We start from the raw sequence: 18,493 nt of genomic DNA, 5'->3' as shown, positions 1-18,493 counted from the left end.
ACTGCCATCTCTCATGTGGTTTGGAGCAACAGGGGTCCTGTATTATTTAAGAATGCATTTCTTTCTCTGGGCCATTTTCCATAGATGGGAAGCATTATGGCTTTTTGAGGAGCAGTATGCCTCAATATATTTTCTTCTCCTTTTGGGGGAAAAGGGTCATATTTCTTCTTATTTTTGACTCCTCCTTTACTGGACAGGTAACCTAGTTCAGCTTGGCATCTCAAGGCTGAGCTGAAACAAAATGGCCTACAAAACATCATGCCAAAAAGTTGTTGCTGCAACTACACAAGATGAAAGAAGTCAGCTTCGTCCATGGTACTACACTAGGACTGAGCCAGAAGAAGTCACCCCAGGCCAACTCCATCAAGTAGTTCAGTTAAAATCAAATAGGATTTGATCTTTCAGGCATCGGGTGATGCAGCCTCCTTTGCTTTGACTGCTTTCTTCACACTGACTGGAGAGACTGACCATTGTTTGAATGTTACATTGCTACAAAAAGTCACCTTGAGTGGCCATCGTTGGCACATTGGTAAAGAAAATGAGCTACGATTAGAGAATCCTAGTAGGCCTTTCAGACTGCAGCCTGAATTTAAAGACATCCTGCCTAAGAAATACACCCAGTGGTATTTTTCTCAGTGTTTTACTTCCCTCTCAAACTGTCAGAAATTTACAGATAAGCAAAAGTTATCAGTACGTGTGCATGCACGCTTGCAAATTATTGATATGGAGGTAAGTATCTTCTTATCAGTAGTCAAAATCAACTTGGCGTAAAATATGTTAAGAAAAAAACCTGTGGAGTTGGGTAGAACTGATCACAGCTATGGAAAGAAACTGGCTGGCATCCCACATACCTTACTTCAGAGAAACCCCAGTTCAGCAAAGCACTTAAGTATGTGTTTAACTTTAATCAAGGGAAGTTAAACACATGCTTAAACTTAAACACGTGCTAAAAGCTTTACTGGATTGGGTCCCAGCAAGGCCTAAGGCTGACTGGGTAAGGAAGATAACCAACGTAACAAACCCCATCAGATTAAATGTAGCATCTTTCTCTGGGGAAGGGGAAAGAGTAGAGTTTCTTTCCTTCTGATAGTATACATAATTTTGTGTACCAGCCATGTACAGACATGAACATGTTATGAATTACTCAGATAAAAAACTGGGCTGTGAGTCAGTAAATACATAAATATTAAATGCCAAAATAAAGAGACAATCTTCTGTACTCCAAAAAAGCTTGTCGGTTACCAAAAGGAGGCATACACTGTGTGGTTGGGAGTAATTAGTCTCCATCTCCACAAATTACATTGTATGAGCCACTGCCAACATAAGCTTTCCATATTTTGAAATATTTTCTTCGCTCTAAATGAAACCACCCACTTTCTAAGTAATTCAGATTTTTTTTAATCCCCTACAGATATATATGTGGCAGAAATAACCCTTGTCCCTAATGGAATATTAGCTCATGGAAAGAAAATTTGAAATGTAATCTACGTGAACCTATTATTTGATATAGCAAGTAGCATCTATCCTTGCCCAAACTTCACCTGTTTTATGGACAAGGGGAGTTCCCGCATTCTTCCAGATCATCAGCATCACAGTCACCAAAAGGAAAAATGCACCTCAGATAAACAAAACAGGTCATCTCCTAAAACTGGAAAAAGTACACTCTTAAAAAAAAAAAGGTTAAAAAGTGTGCTGTGTGTAATTTCTAAGGGAAACAGCTATAGATTACTGTGGCCAGTAGGCCGAGGGCTTGCTCTCTGTGTAAGACCCCGGCATAGTTTTTTTGGTTAGCTGGCTCTGTGTAGCTTGCTGCTCAACACCTCCCTTTAACCCCCAAGCCACTTATTGGAGTCACCTTCCTTTCTGCTTTGATGAGACACCGAGACTTAGACTGCCTGAGCAGAAAACTGTTATGGGCCACATTCATAACACACTTAGGTTTCCACTATAAAAGTTACTGTGTGCAATGCAGTTATGCAATGCTCCAACATAAAAGCAGGAAAGATGATAACTGATTGGCTTTTTATTTGTTTGATTTTTTTTTTTTTTAATATCTACAGCTCTCCCATTCTGGGAGTACAATTTAAATTAGGAGTTCCTTATTCCTCAAATTCTTGAGGAAAAATGAAATAGTGGTTATTTGTAAAATGTGATAAAGTCAGAAAAATTAGCAGTTTCCTATTGCAGAAAAATTATGAGCATCTAATTTGCATTTGGAATTATACTGTAAAAGCATGATTCATACACACATTATTTCTGAAGAAAAGCCACACATGTTTTGTTAAAAAAGTTGTATTCTTATAGGTGAAATCAGATTTAGACTTAGTAGCTGTTTATATGAAAGTAAATTAACACAATTGTCCTATCACAATTAAGGTTAAACTGAATACCAAGGTTGATATGAATTGTATATTTGTCTTCCTGAGACAATGTTTTTGTAGAAGGTGAATGGAGAGAATCAGTTACATGGCAAACAAAATGAGAAAATCAAGAATACTGCAAGTCTTTGGCATTTCTTTTTTAATAGTGTCTTGATCGAGAACAAGCAATTGAGTGGATTAAGAAAGAACGACTCCCAGCATTTCTACAAAGTGACTGTTACTTTGAATACAGGTATTGCAATCTTATATGATGTCTCTTGGTTTTAAATTTGTCCATCGTTATCTTCTGTTTAATTCATCTTAACAGTACCCTTAATATGTTTTCTCCCACCTCTAGTCCCGTTTGTTTAATTTTAGCATTTTAGTGAGCTGGATAAAGTAAAATCAGTGGCTTCTTTCACTCATCATTTTGTAGTTTTCCTTGACCATGAATTACAGACTATATTATACCATTACAAAGAGAGTAAGAGTGGGATTTATTGATTTCTGAATCTCTGTTCCACAGAGATATCATGGGAGCAATGCATTTCCCTCTAATCAATATGGAGGCCATATAAATGGAAGATATGAGCCCATGAAATCTATTTGGAAAAAACAGCCAGTCCCTTTTATTTCAATTAATAATTTTGTGCCTTTGGGTCTACTGTCAGACTTCCTTTTGCAAGGTTCTCTATGGGATGCCGTGGCATAGTTGGATGATTTACTGTTATACACTTGCTATATTTTTCCAGATGTCCTTTCAGCAAACGTTCAGGAGGTTTAGTGTGCTTTTTGGAAAGGTCTTCCTCTACATCCCTTAAGGTTGTGTCTAGATGCTGATAATTGTAGTGTGTTTTAGGGGTCCTAAAAGGAGAGCCAGCCTGGCATTAGGGTTCACAAAACTCATGTTTGTTGATTGTAATGACAGACTAGTTACTGGGGTATAGACTTCTATATGAAAATTTTCAAAATATTTTTAACTTTCAATATTCTGAAGACTGCACTTAAATTCAAGGGGAAAACTGTGCAAAGAATAAGTAAACCATGAAAGACTGCTCCATTTTACCTGTAGTAGCATCCTGCTTTACAGGTATCTGGGCCTTGTGAAACACTAAAAATTTGATCTTCTGCTATAGCAAAGTATTTCCTTGATCAAGCAGAGTTACCTAAGAGAATTACATAAACCTAACCATAAGCATGTGCCTAATTTCCACTGATATCAATATTTTAAGTTGCTTTCCTGAATCAGGATCAAGAAAAGCTGAGATGCTAGAAGAGAAACTGGTGTTTAAAGGCGAAGATACCCCAACATTAGAATGAAATCCTATTTGCCTTCAAATAGCAGGGACAAACAAAATTGGGCATTCAGCTCATGGACATAGGCTCAGACATCGGCTGCTTCTTCCCTTCAGGTGCACCTTGATTGGTTTTGTACTCCTTTCTAACTGTCCCAGTTCTTGAGCTCAGAGCATCCTTGTTATCATCATGTGGTTCTAAGATTGCTTGTCTTGAACATCACAAGGTTCACACACGCACAAGGTAGCACTGGAGTGCTGTTCAGTACTACGAAGTCCTCATACAGCAGCCAGGTGAACATGGTAGTGCCAGCTGCCTTGTTATCAGCTGAAAGTTCAATTAGTATGATCACTGCTGTGGCATTGCTCATGGAAGATTGCTTGTATCAGGACCAGGAAATGTAATGTCTGGTAATGACCAAGGGCTTCTGCAATTTGGGAGAACATTTCCACTTTAGCAATCAAGGGATTCTTGGCAGGGCTTGAGACTCCATAGACACATGCAAGGTCATCCTGACAGAAATCAATTTTACTGGTAAAGCTTGATAAAGCAAAGCAGGCCACCAACTGTAAAGCTGGTGGACTGTGAAATGGCAGTACTGGCGTTTATATATGTGATATCAGGTGAGGGGTAAAATAATCAAACGGATCATGAAGTTCCTTGTAGCAATTTATTTTTAGAGTTTATTCTAAGGAAAAAACAACTGTTTCTCTGACCAAAAGCTAAAATCAACTATTTTCCTGTCTCAACATTTAATTTCAGGCTAGCTAAATTGATATCACAGGTAGAATGGAGCAAGACTGGCATTAATTTCATTATAGATAGTGACTATTATCCCTGGATAAAGAGACACACAAATTCTCCCTCTCCTGAGGAGGATGACACTTCGTTGACTATGAAGAAATTCTACGTATCACTTGGCCAGGTAAAATAAATATGTTTAGTGGGTGTAACATCAAGCTAGATTGAATGCATTGGGTTAAATTATTGCAACTGAGGTCACAACCTAACTGGACAACTGATTCTCTGAATATCCCTTCTTTTCAAAGCTCTTTGTACTATAGAAGAAGGTTGATGGGTTCTAATACAGCTTAAACAGAACTGGGGACTATCATTATAGAAATCTATACAAATGGAGTGCACAAAATGACTACAGACAGTAAGCCCTCTGCTCTCAGAAACACTGCAATAAATAGAGAAATTTGAATTATTCTATGACATCTCTTTTCCTAGGCCACGGTTTCTCAGACAAAGGATTGGTTTACATTAGCAAAACAAAGTGAATCCATGAAAACTACAGATTCATTTATGCATCCTGTAGCTTCTAGTCAAATTCAAGATATTCAGTGTTTACCTGAGCAGCATGAAAGAGACGATTCATTAAGCGAAAAAGATAGCCTTCTGGGTAAGTAGCAGGTGCTCAGCCATAGTGTTTATAACATAAGTCTGACTAGGTGGAAAGAAAAGGTATTTCAAGGAATTTCTGCTAACTTATTCTCATGGTATCTTAGGCTTCAGATGGGGGTTTGTTCCTTTCCATATCCACAACTTTAAATTAAAATTTGAGCTAGTAGACAAGTAATTTTGTAATAATAGAAGTCTCTTTTCTTACATATTTCTGTCTCATAGACGTCTGTAAGTTTCAGCTAAGGGGCTTTTTTTTTCATTCGATATGTTTTGAAAGACTTTCTTGTCTGGATTCTTTGGGTATTTGATAATGTATGATTTGTGTTGCAGCCATCTTCTTAGGGTATTTATGTTAGGTACTTAAGTGCCTTTTGGCTGCCAATTTTTAGGAATCTTATAGAATGTAATCATTTGTGACACTCCTATCTGTCAAATTTAACTGAAACTCTTCAGCAGGTTTCAAAGGTATTGGGAGAGAACATACAGGTGCACATATGGACATACCTGATCGAATAGCCTTGCTTCTGCTGTGTAGGCAGTAGCAAGATGAACAGAGAAGTCTCAGCTTATATGTTAAGGGGTTCTCTCGCTCTTATTCTCAGAGGAAAAAGCAGCCATTCCGCTTTGATACTTGTACTGCTGGGACCTCGGGGTCCAATGGCTGAATGGAAAATTGGAAGACACGGTAACTCCAGAAGTGTGTCGTCTTCCCCAAACCACAGAATCACAGAATTGTAGTGTTGGAAGGGACCTCTGGAGATCATCTAGTCCAACCTCCCTGCCAGAGTAGGGTCACCTAGAGCAGGTTGCACAGGAACGTGTCCAGGTGGGTTTCGAATGTCTCCAGAGTTGGAGACTCCACCAACTCCCTGGGCAGCCTGTTCCAGGGCTCTGCCACCCTCAAAGTAAAGAAGTTCCTCCTCATGTTTAGGTGGAACTTCCTATGCTCAGATTTGTGCCCATTGCCTCTTGTCCTGTCCCCAGGCACCACTGAAAAGAGCCTGGCCCCATCCTCCTGACACCCACCCTTTAAGTATTTATAAGTGTTGATAAGGTCCCCCCTCAGCCGTCTTTTTTCCAGACTGAAGAGACCCAAATCCCTCAGTCTTTCTTCATAAGAGAGGGGTTCCAGTCCCCTAATCATCTTGGTAGCCCTTTGCTGTACCCTCTCCAGCAGTTCCCTGTCCCTCTTGAACCGGGGAGCCCAGAACTGGACACAGTACTCCAGGTGCGGCCTCACCAGGGCAGAGTAGAGGGGGAGGATGACCTCCCTCGACCTGCTGGCCACACTCTTCTTGATGCACCCCAGGATGCCATTGGCCTTCTTGGCCACAAGGGCACATTGCTGGCTCATGGTCATCCCGTTGTCCACCAGGACTCCCAGGTCTCTTTCCATCGATCTGCTCTCCAGCAGATCAGCCCCCAACCTGTACTGGTGCATGGGGTTATTCCTCCCCAGGGGCAGCACCCTACACTTGCCCTTGTTGAATTTCATAAGATTCCTCTCTGCCCAACTCTCCAGCCTGTCCAGGTCTCTCTGTAACCCATGAGGACCACCTCATGAAATCCATTGCTGATTCATTGATTATTAATGAAGTTATTCAAGTTGCACTTGTTTGCAACTCATTAATTTTTGCAGTGCTTTGAGCAGATAGGTCACAAGTGCACCATTTTTGCAGAGCATCATAACTTACCATCGCTCTGTATTGCAGTGGGCTGGGCATAGGCCTATGGAAAGCCTCTCTGTCTCTCCCTTTGCTGCGGTTGTCCTGCAGTCAACAGCATTTTGCCTCATTGAATATTTTACATCTTCTCATTGAAAACTTTATTTTATAACATAGATCTTCATTTTACAGTGCTCATTACTCTTCTTTATGGTTATTTCATGGGAAATACAACATTCTTTTGTTCAGAAAATGTTTTTAGGCACAGTATTCACCTGGTGTAGGTGTCAGACACTGGAAGCAATAAAGGGCATCAGCTAAGTTTCTCAGAGCTAGCCTGCAATTAGAAAGAGTTCAATAGCTGAAGGTATTTCCTTGGACAATCCAGTTTGAATTCCTTGCTCACCACTTCAGTTGGATCAGGGTTGTCAGTTATTGTCTTGAGCAAAACCCTGAGCCACTTGGCTTTTGATTACTCAAGAGCTGTGTATCTCTCTCTCTAATTCCTGCAGGTCCTCTGAAACCATTCTTCATGTTTCAATTTCACAGAACAGTGTTGAGAAGCTATAATTTTTGTCAAGTGAAAACATTTGAAATAGTTTAGAAATAAGAAAAGATATTTTAAATCACATGATGTTTTTATTAATGTCAACTTATTGTGCCATATGTGCTTACACAAGAAAGTATGTAAGTGCAGAGCAGGGAATCTCTATGCCACATTCTTAATCCAAGTGTCTGTCTGTGACAGTGGCCAGCACTGGTTAGATGTGACTTATTTTCAGAGGAAGATGGAAGGAATGTCTAACTGCCATTGCCATTTATTGACTAGGCCACCGTAGAGGGTTGCACCAGAGGTTATCATGTTACACGCCTGATAACATTATAAAGGCGAATTTAGTGGATCTGAGAGATTTAGCCCTTTTCTATTACAGCCTGATGTAGTGCACGTGCTCAGAGTTTGTAGCAGTCTCCTCAGTGACAATGTTTTGCCTTAGTGATACAATAGAGTATGAAAGCCTACATCTTAGCTTTAGGGAAATACTGAAGATTCAGTTTATTCTATCACTTAAACACTGGGTTGATATGAAGATATTCTAGAGCCACAACTGAATTATGACTTTGTTTATTCTTACTTTCACTTAGATTCTGCTGCTGTTCACTACAGAATATCTGTAGTTATTCTGCTCAGTTTTACAAGACTGACTTGTTAGTTATGAAAATCTCTAAATGGAAAGGAGCCATTTCTGGGTGGCAGACTGGACTGCAGGATTGTTAAATGTTTCCAGAGCCTTTGACATAATCATTTGTTTTGTCATTCTTCTATGTATGTCAAGATTTTACTCAACTGACAGAGGCCTGTTTGATGTTTTAGTCTTTTGCAATAATCAACATAAGCAGACAAAGAATTATCACTTACTAGCTTGCCTGAACAAAAACCAATGCTGCTACATACTGTGACTTTGATCAAATGATGACCAAATGCTCAGGAAGAAACCAGGCCTTGCAGCACAACAAGGTGGTTTAACAAGTGCTGAGGAGCTGGGATACTCAGCTGAGTAAACAAGGCAACTGACTCCAGAGAGGGCTGTTCCTGAACTCTGCTGGTCTGCTGGAATTCCACAGACAATGAGTTTCTGTGTCATGGGGATGAGTTTCTAGCCAGATAGCAACAGCAGAACCATCTCTGCTATTCCCTGCTCTCCAGCGTGACACGGTCTGATAGTTCTGCAGCAGCACAATATAAATATGTTGCATTTTTAAACTTGCAAATGTTGATATGCAAGAGAACAGTCCTAAATCAAAAGGGTGTTCAAAGATATTTTCTTATTTAATGCAGAATCACGATCTCTGTCTAAGGAATACCACCAACAGACTTTCCTTTCCCCTCCAAGGACAGCGTCAGAAAAAAATGACATTATTAGGGAGACATCCAGAGAGGCTGAGAAGGGTTCTTCTGTGGCCACTGCTGAACCTCCTTCCCACACTCAGTTAAGAGTTTATCTAGACCTGAAATGGGACAGTGCAGCACAAGAAGAAAATGGCCAGGAAAGTGCAACTTTTCAGACAGCGCAAGAATTCATACCAGCTTATACTCAATTTGTAATGAAGGAATCCATTTCAGAACTGACCCACCAGCCAGCTGCTGACCTTGAGAGTGATGTGGATTTCCACAAACAACCTGAAGTGTTTATACATGATTTAGCAGATAATGAATTTGCTCGTGGTACTGCAGAGTCGTTTGTTTCCCAAAGTTCTTCTCCATTTATTGTTTTGGACGCCAAGGGAGATATAAGAGAACGAGATACTGAAGAAGTAAGCTTGAGATCAAGTTCTGAAAGTGATGGGGCAGACAGTAGGACTGCCTGGTGTATTAGTCACAGGACTTATGACACTGGCAACAGACATGAGTTTGAAAGATTCAAGAAGTTCATTAAAGGAACACTTGGGGAGAGGTACTGGTGGCTCTGGATGGATATTGAAAGACTAAAGGTTCTTAAGGACTCTACGAGGCAGCAAAGGTACTTCCCATTATTTAACAGTTATTCCCATCATTTTAATACTTGTAACCCAGCTAGATCAATGCAGGTTTTGAGATTTCAGAATAAATTGTAGTGTTTGATTAGAACAGACACAATTAAAGTAATCATGAGTGTTCTGACAAGGTAAGTCAGGAATGACTCTGCTGAAGCTGATAAAACTCTTTTCACAGAGTCATGTTTGCAAAGCTTACATGAAATCAGAGTCACCTTAATATTAATGCTTTGTTAGAATGAGAGTTGGAAAACAGATGGCAACAGAAATTAGAAAAAAGAATAAAAGAACTTGAATTCACAAGTAGGGCATTCAGTATAACAAACTGCTTTAGTGTAAGGCTCTGCTGGATTCAGGTTGTCTATTCTAGGGCACTGTATATTTTATCTGATACACAACCTGGCTCTAATTCGCAGAAAAATTGTTTTGGCTTCTGTCACTTGCAATTGAAAACATGTTGCATGACAGCAGTTTAACCAGCAGGATGAACTGTACTTAGTTCTGTATAGCGTCTGATACATGCTTATGTGACTATTTTTGTTGACTCGAGGCAACTAAGTAAGATGAAAAAACTCTATCTGCTGAGCAGTGGAGACTATTTCCTCAGTCCAGAAGTGTTACTCCGACTTGATCTACTGCATGGAGATCAGTGGAATATACAACATTTAAGACAGATTCAGCCTGAAGTATTGAAACCTCTACTTCTTTACTGGTATGAAAAAAATGAACATGAACTAAGATTCTATTGTTTAACAAATTTCCCTTTTCTTTGATAAGCCTATTAGGTTTATTTCATCTCACTTATCCCATTGCAATTATGGGAAGCAGTGTCATTGTAAATACTAGCAGATGTTGCCTCTGAATTTTTAGTTGAACCTAAACTACACTGTGATCTGCTGAGAAGTCAGGTAGATCTGTCTTACTGAGCCTTTGTTATTTTACTGCCAGAGCATCTGAGCTACTTTGTGTACAGCTGCCTTGGATACCATTCAACTAAGTTTCACTGTAGAGAAATCCCTTCTGGCACAGAAGGTTAATTCTGCCCTAACCTATTCCCCATATTGCCCTTCTCAAGTTTCTGAGGATGCTCTGTGTATACCTCTATGTGGAATTTGACCCTGAGACTTTACTGTTCAATGTCTGTCATACAAAATACCTTTTACATATTGACAGTTTAAGCGAGGATACAAATTACAACCTGTTTCCAAAACATAAGCTAGATTTTTGAAGGTCTCTCCTCCCTAAGGGGAATCAATAAATTGCAGGCATAAAAAAATAACTGCAGTTGTGAACTTTGCTGTGGGACCTCATGAGAGGTGTGATCTATCTATGTCCTGTGACCTACAATCCTTTTCTATTCTTTGCTGTAGGATGGACGGAGCATATCCTACTGCAAACTCATACAAAGGCAACTATGTAATGGTGCAGAATTTGCAACCTAAGTTTATTTATGTGTCTCTTGGTTTTAGATTTGCAAGACTGCAATGTCTAAACATATCTTTAACACTAACTGATTTTTAATTCTAGGTGCATCCAGCACCATATCTTAATACAGTAAAAACCACCAAGGGAAAAAAAAAGAAACAAAATAGTCTAATATTTCATGTTCTGGGAAAGTTGTACTTACTAGCTTTTTTATCCCTAGGGGTCCCAGATTTTGTGTGACTCATTCAACAGCAATAGAAACTGCCAGTGCAAAACTGAAGCTCTGGCACACATGCCAAGAGAGACCAAGGGTGGACATTGATCCTTTTCCACAAATGGTATCATTGCTACCATTGACACCTAAGTCTTGCATGCCTAGGACACCACCTTCCCTTCCTCAGGTAGGTAGGATCACAACATTGAAAAAACAAAGCCTTGCCCCATCAAAAACAATGATAAAGCTCCTTGAATTCAATGGAACAAGAATATGGTACTTCGTTGTTAGGAAGTCAAGTTTTAGCAATGTGGTCTGTTGCAAATGGTTATGTATAAAAATGCATCAAATTTTTACTACACTTTGTGCAACAAGTTGCTACAAATTGAGTCAAATTATCTTCCCAGTTATATTCTGGCTATTTCAGAAGTTTTTTGGATAGATATTTTAGCTCAAAATTCTCAGAACTGCAAAATTATGGATCTAGCAGCATAGATTCTGCTCTTCAACCAGCCTTTTTTAAATCCAGAGTAATTCTTTCAACTTCACTGCAGTTACCCTGAATCTACCTGTCATGTTTGTAAAACGTGTAGAGTTCTATTCATTTTCTATCACTACAGCCCTTCAATCAGCTACAGAGGGCCATGAGCCACACAACACAGACCTTTTCAGAGCTTGTAGCTTGCCAATCAGTTTTGAGTCTTTTGTTCCTTAAAAGCCTGATTTTGAGAGGTAACTGCAATGAAAGCTGCAGGTTTTCAGCAACACAGTGTTAAGTCTCAGGACAGAAGGTACTTGGAGAATGTGAATCAAGACTGTGGTTCCAGTATCAAGAACTGGATGGTCTATGCCACAGATCTGTTCACACACACCTCTATTACTTTCAGTTGGATAGTTTTAGAGTACAATTATATTTTTTAAAAAGCTAATTCCTGGAGATAATGGAGGAAAAACAGTGGGAAAGATTTCCCGTTCAAAAAAAGCTGGGTTCAGGAGCCAGATTCCCGCTGATCACAGCAGGAATGGGAGCCAGAAGCAGCTGCCTCTAACAGAGACCTGTTCTGGCTTCACAAGGTGCGCTAATGACCCAGGACTTGCTATAGGTCAGGCAGACAGGATCCTAACTCTGCAGGTTTTCCAGACCCTGTGGAGTTCAGCACTTGAAGAAAACTGTGATCTGGCACCCATGAACCTCACACAATCATCTGATGGACCATTTCTTGCTGCTTTTCTTCTTTTCTTTTTCTTTTCCTTTTTTTTTTTTCTGTGAGAAATCTGTGCTTTTGAATCTTCCAGTTTCACTGTGCTTGCAAGACCTCAGAAAAAGCAGCAACTTTGAATTTCTGAGGGCACTCTGAATGCAACTGGTGTCTCCAAAAAGTCATAGCGTGATTTTGTTCAAAATAAGTCAGTGATGTGTAGCAGAATGCCCCCTTTCTCTCCTAGTCTGAGTGATTGTATCTGTCTTACAGTGAGCTACTTAAGGTAATATTAGTAAAGATTCACAAAATATGTTCACATCCTCTTTAATTCTGTACAAAGTGCATGTAACATTTCTACCTGTTAAAAATGTAATTTTTAAACTATAGGGGTTATAAAAGTGTGCTGAAAACTCTTGCAAGATATTCAGAGAAGCTTTTTTGCAATTTGCAGTTTTACATATTGTGATTGACAAGGAAAATGAGACCTGAAAACCCTTGAATGTTTTTAAGTAGTTGTTGAGAACATCTTAAGAAAACACAAAGCTAGAAAAATAATCTGAATTGCCTTATTTTTTCTGTTATGTCTTTTAGAAAAGTAGAACAAGCTCACCATCAACTTCATCAAAACGAGCTACGCCAAATTTCTCTTTGAAGAGATCATCAAGATTACCACCTACCCTGCCACCAAGTCAGAGCCCCCGAAATGATGACATTTCTAGCAGTAGAAAGTGGTAAGTACCAAAGTCCGTTGTACGTCTTTCTGGACACCAATATACTTCAAATATTTATGAAAGGCTTTTAGATCCTACTGTTTTCATGAATAATTTTCTTTAATACAATAATCTGCTTATTGAGGCACAGTTATGGTACAGATTGTGTGCATGGAGAATTCCTCCCTGCCTGATTAGTTTCTCATTTGTTTGTGCCACAAGACAAAAGGGTTAATTTCTCCAAATACAGGTGTTTTACCTTCTCTTGTATAATTGTTGATATTATTTACATACCTGCATGCATTTCTATTCTTTTAACCTGTCTCAAGCACTTGTCCTAAAAGATATGCCCTGTCAGTGATTTCCACAGGGCCACATGAAAAAGTATCGCTCTATATTTTTTACTTTTATTATAAATTTGAACTCCATGTACTTTTTCCTCTATTATTCGCTATGTCATTTTACCTCTCATGCCCCTTCTTAGCTGTTTATTTTATAAGCAGTCCTAGTTTTTTCTTAAATAGGTATTGAAAATTTTGTTTGTTTGTGGATCTAGGCCAAAGCCAGTGAGCAGAGACATGATTCATTGCTTGGCTTTGGATGCCACCAAGGACTCAAAATACCAGGGTCATAGAAAGTACACCTATGCTGAGCTGCTCCCAGTAAGTAGCGCTTGAAAACGTTAGTTGTCTTGAATCATGGGTTAAAACACTTTATTCTGTAGTATTAAAGGGGAAGTAGGCAACAAAGGGGAGAAATTTGTTTGATTATGTGAATGTCAATGCTATATGCAGAGGTATAATCAAAATGTCAGCATTTTCTGTGTGGTATCTGTCACCTATTCGATAGGAAATCATGGCACATACAGAGGTTTGTTTTCACTAGAAAGTGTTGATCTTTTCCATGGTGACCGTGTGTTCAGTAGGCTATTATGGAAAACTCACTGCATAAATGCTTCAGTGGAATCGTTGCCTAGGAAAGTATACCAGACTTACAGTGAAAACTGAATCTGCCCTATAAAGTCATTAAAATAGCAAAATTCAAAAGAGGAAAACGCTTCACTTGTACAACTCTTCTTTATTGCTTGTGTATTTCTTTCTTTTCTTTGTTGAATTATTGCCTGCTAGGCAGGCCCTCAATCCTGCAAACCTCAGGAGGGACAGGCTGCACAGAAGAGCCTTTTCTCAAGCTGTTAAAATGCTGACAAATTGAGCACACGAGGTGTCAAGATTTGGCAATTTAAAATGTATACAAAACTTTTCACACTTGTGTTCTCGAAACAGCCTGCAGTTTCACCAATGTATTGATAACCATGGACTCCCAACTGAAAAAAACCTGACATATTATGAAATCTGGGCCTGTTTGCATATGCATGGAGTTTGCTGATCACTTGAGCACGTGATTGTTTGTTTTGTTTTTCACATCAAAATTATAATTTGTTTATTACTTCATTAGGATCATTTTACTTCTTTGTTAGTTTTGACATAAGAAAAAGCTAGTCTTTGCAATTAGGGGACATTTGCAGTTAGAAACTTACATTAAGGCAATGTTCACATCATGAACTATTAGTTTTTGTACACCTTCACCATGCAGTTTCCCTCTGGCTGAGGGAGGAAAATACTATCCATTTACACTTACAAGGCTAGACTGGAACTTACAGTCAGGACACCAAATTTTGCCATCACAAATACAGTGCAAAGGGAGTGCAGGGATCCATAGTTTAACTTCATACTGCGGAGTGGGATCTTCCTGCTCTGATTCAGAATTCTGGCTTCCTCCTGCCCTTCTCCATCCCTGTGATTGCTTGGAAAGAAGCTGGTTGTCAGCCACCACGCTCATGTGCTCCTACTTCTGCTATCAGAGACAGCAAGTCAGCCAAAGTTCCTCTCTTGTGATCACCAGAAGCTAATTAACTGGTTTGTACTCTCCTCTGGTTTCTCCGTGACCATTGTCAAAATGGATGTATTCTTCCTCAAATGCTCCAGGAGCTAGCCACAGTAAAGGGCATGGGTCCCCTCTCCCCTAAAATGCTCACGATTTTGATGCTGATGTCAGTGCTGTAACCCCAGGAGACATATCTTTTGTTCCACAATAGCTAAGCATTTTGAGGCTTGACCAAATAACCACCTGTTAACTTCTGTTGGTGCAAAACACAGTAGCCTAAGCTGAGACAACTTTTGACAGCTAAGTGATATGGTTTAGTATCATTGGAATTCCCTGGATTTGGAGATAAGGAATTAATGACAGAATTAAGGCCAGGTTTGTTTTTCTGTTTCAAGTATCGAGGAACCACGTAAGGGATGCTATGGTCATTTTGCTACGCTGCATGCCTTCAGTCATCAGACTTATTCCACTGGATGTGAATAGTTAGTGGGAAAATGGTATGGAGAGCTATGATCAATTGCATATGTAGTAGAAAATGGAGTGTAGTTTCTTGGGACGAAGATACTAATTGAATACACTGCATGGCCCTCCATTGCAATGTACTGACATTTGAAAATAATGAAAGCCTGTTATTCCTTGCTGTATAACTATATTTAATTTGTCCAGGGGAAAAGTGCTGCTGGCAGTGTTGTCTTAGGGGGATCAAGAATGGAAAGCATGCTGCAGTCTCTTTATTTGGAGAACAGAGCAGGCTACTACTTCACACACTTCTGTGAGAAGTCAGGGAATAAGGTATGAGCATTTTCCTACCCTGTGATAATTTAGTCCACAATTGACTGAATGCCAAGTTATAGAGGGCAGCCAGACTGAAAAAAAAATGGAGAAAGAAAGATTGATGACTGGATGAATTATTACTGGTGAGACTCTGATCCCTCAACAACAATAAACTGTTCATGTGTATATTCAAACTAATGACAGGTCTTAACCAAGCTGTCAGATCCTAACTGTCTCAAACCTATCGGAAATCTGATTGTACCATCAGGGATAAAAAAAGACTAATCATTTTAAAAAACTAGCCTTAACTTGGCAGAAAAAATGAGGTCTTAACCCACAAAAACATTTTTTAAAAAGATGGAAAATCTGCTATGCTATTACTCATGATAATCTGCCTCCTTCGTACTTGTTGGGTTAGCGATGTCCAAAATCTCCAATGTTTTAAAAACGTTCTTCTGCTTCCACGAAGCTTCTTGGATTTCTGAGAAACATAACACTATTTCTTGTCTGCAGTCAGCAGATCCATCATTCATTGCTGGGTGTAAATTGAGGATTGGTTGGAACAAGTTATGAATCTGAGTCAGTGTTTAGTGGCTTTGCAGAAAAATTGAGTCTTTAGGGGCGATTTGAATGCAATCAAGATGGACATCTGTTTCACCGCTGGCACAACCCAGAATCCAGCAGCAGTAGCTAGAAATGCCTTTGGCTACCAGAAGTCAAGAGCCAATGTTTTCAAAGCTGAACGCCTTCAGCTAAAAACGCTAAATGTGTACAGATAGAAATCTAAATAAAAGTAACTTATTTTTTCATTGGAGATATGCACCCACCTTTTCAGGTGCCGGACTCCTTTGAAAATTATTTGCCTAAGGTTTTATCTACAACTGTGGAGCCTATTTCACTCATACACCAGCTCTGGCAGGCTACAATTTGTGGAATAAAGTTCCCTGTCCCTGTCTTTTTGGAACACTTTAGTCTCCAGTGATGTGGGTTTCAGGGTACATTTAAGATACAAACTCCATAAGCACAAGACTAAACCAGAGGACTTGGGGAAAGACCTAGACTCCTTCTTCTGAAAGATCTTTTTGATGTTTGTTTGAATTTATGAAATGACACCAATACTCTGTGCCTCAGAAATGCATGTAATAAAAATGTAATCATAGTCCCAGTAACATATGTCAAGTACACAATATTTAATTGTTTTGGTTATTGCAGCAAAATGCTATTTCACCATGGCACAAATTCTGCGCGTCCATTATCAGCATTTCTTCTTCAGTGCTGGCTTTATGCCACTGAGATGTGGTTACTCTTCAAATGTTAACTACAATGTTAACAATTTTAATGGCCAATTATGCATAAAGGATACAATAAAAGATACAGTATCACAGTGACGATGCCATTAAATATGTTGTCCTTCTGCCAGTATGTAAGAGAAGATTAAATCCGTCTTAAATTGAGCTTGATTTATGATGACCCCAAGGAGCTAAACAATTACTTGAATTGGAAAGTCAACCTTTTATAAAGCTGTGATATTTGGGTAGCAATTACTTACAGTATTTTTAATCTCTAGTTGTGGAAGAACAGTGCGTACTTTTGGTTTGACCTACAGGCTTATCATCAGCTTTTCTACCAAGAAACTCTCCATCCTTTTAAAATACGCAAGCAAGCTCAAGTAAGTTGTAAATAATGTGTTTTCCCTTCACAAGTACATTTGTTCATTTATTTTCATAAATACATTTGTTCTTTGTAAAGACTGAAAAGTAGATAGAAAGTAGAAAAGTTTCCAAATCTTGACAACCCACACCAAAGTAAATCTGGGTTGTGGACAATAAAAGAAGCTGTTTGGATTTTTTCCATGGAAGTTCTTTATTTAAATGTTAATCATGCATAGTTTGATTTTTAGGCTGTGCTGCCTGTTCCCAGTTTTATCTATTATACTCAGTTTGCCTAATCTCCCCTTTGCTACTCTGTGTCATATTTGGAAACCGCGTAGTATTAACATCAGAGATAATATTTTTTCCAAATCACCTAATTGTGCTGTACCTTCCCTTCCATCTCTTGTGTGGGTTAGAATTTCAGGTCTCACAGTCCAGACCCCAAATAATGAGTCATGAAAATGGATCCTTCGGTTGTCAGTCCTGTTTTATTTTTTCTGATTATGCACTTTTCGCAGTTGTCTTCCCCTCCCCCGCCCCGCCCCCACCATTTGATCTTTAGACCTTCATTTACTGTCAATTGGAATGGATATTTCCTATAAATGAGCATTCTTAATTGAGCATGCAGTTTAAGTCAGGGAATAAAACAAAAGTGAACTGGGTCACCACATGGGTGCTGATGGCTGTCACCAACTGCAGAACAGTCTGATATTGCCAGGGAAGGAGGCTGCAGCAGTGGTATATAATTAGAAGAACACCAAGCAACTTTTAGAATCACTTTGTGAGACTTCAGTCTGTTTTTCCTCTGTAAACCTTGTGTAGGAGTATATCCTATCTGCATATTTCAATATATGCTGTAATAGAGCAAAGCTACTTCACATGTCACTGGAACAAATAGCTGTAGAGAGCAGTGGAGAATAATCTCTTTGTATGGCTTTTGTTACTGAGCATCTGGATTTCCTTGAATTTGTCTTGTTTTCCTACTTGGAGATTTTACTGGGGCAAATGACAGAATTTTGCATATTTGTCCAGAATTCTCACCTGAATTGTGTTATTTGTACAGAAACTCCAAGCAGAGGCTGAGGGACGGATTCCTCCCTCTCTCCTGTCATGCATTGACTGACTTGAACTGCTGCCCTATTTAGTTGTTTTCCCCTCCACCTCTACTTAAAGCCAGAGGCTGAGGGCAACCGACTGCACCCCTCAGGCTGACTGTCTCCTGTATCTGCCCAAGCCTGTTTGTGGCCAGGGACCCTGCTCGCAACAGGCGTGTAAGTTAACTGTATCTAGACTGTGTCTTTATTCTCCCATATGTTTTGTTGCAGGCCAAATCTTAGGTTATGGTCCATGGTGGTTTTCAATTTGGTTTCATT

General features: G+C 39.3%; 1 protein-coding gene across 1 annotated transcript in view; it reads left to right on the top strand.

The window, feature by feature from the left end:
• RGS22 (regulator of G protein signaling 22) overlaps positions 1-18,493 on the top strand; it is a 64,507-nt gene that overhangs the window by 17,105 nt on the left and 28,909 nt on the right. The window contains exons 5-14 of the mRNA XM_074573559.1: positions 2,528-2,613; positions 4,419-4,581; positions 4,890-5,061; positions 8,565-9,246; positions 9,810-9,971; positions 10,905-11,085; positions 12,692-12,831; positions 13,367-13,472; positions 15,361-15,486; positions 17,036-17,137. Of these exons, the coding sequence (XP_074429660.1) occupies positions 2,528-2,613; positions 4,419-4,581; positions 4,890-5,061; positions 8,565-9,246; positions 9,810-9,971; positions 10,905-11,085; positions 12,692-12,831; positions 13,367-13,472; positions 15,361-15,486; positions 17,036-17,137 (1,920 nt within the window). The remainder of the gene's footprint in view (positions 1-2,527; positions 2,614-4,418; positions 4,582-4,889; positions 5,062-8,564; positions 9,247-9,809; positions 9,972-10,904; positions 11,086-12,691; positions 12,832-13,366; positions 13,473-15,360; positions 15,487-17,035; positions 17,138-18,493) is intronic.

The sequence above is a fragment of the Larus michahellis genome, chromosome 2 (assembly GCF_964199755.1).
Source record: "Larus michahellis chromosome 2, bLarMic1.1, whole genome shotgun sequence".
NCBI lineage: Eukaryota > Metazoa > Chordata > Aves > Charadriiformes > Laridae > Larus > Larus michahellis.
The sequence above is the reverse complement of the archived record's forward strand: the minus strand, read 5'-3'. Positions and strand labels throughout refer to the sequence as shown.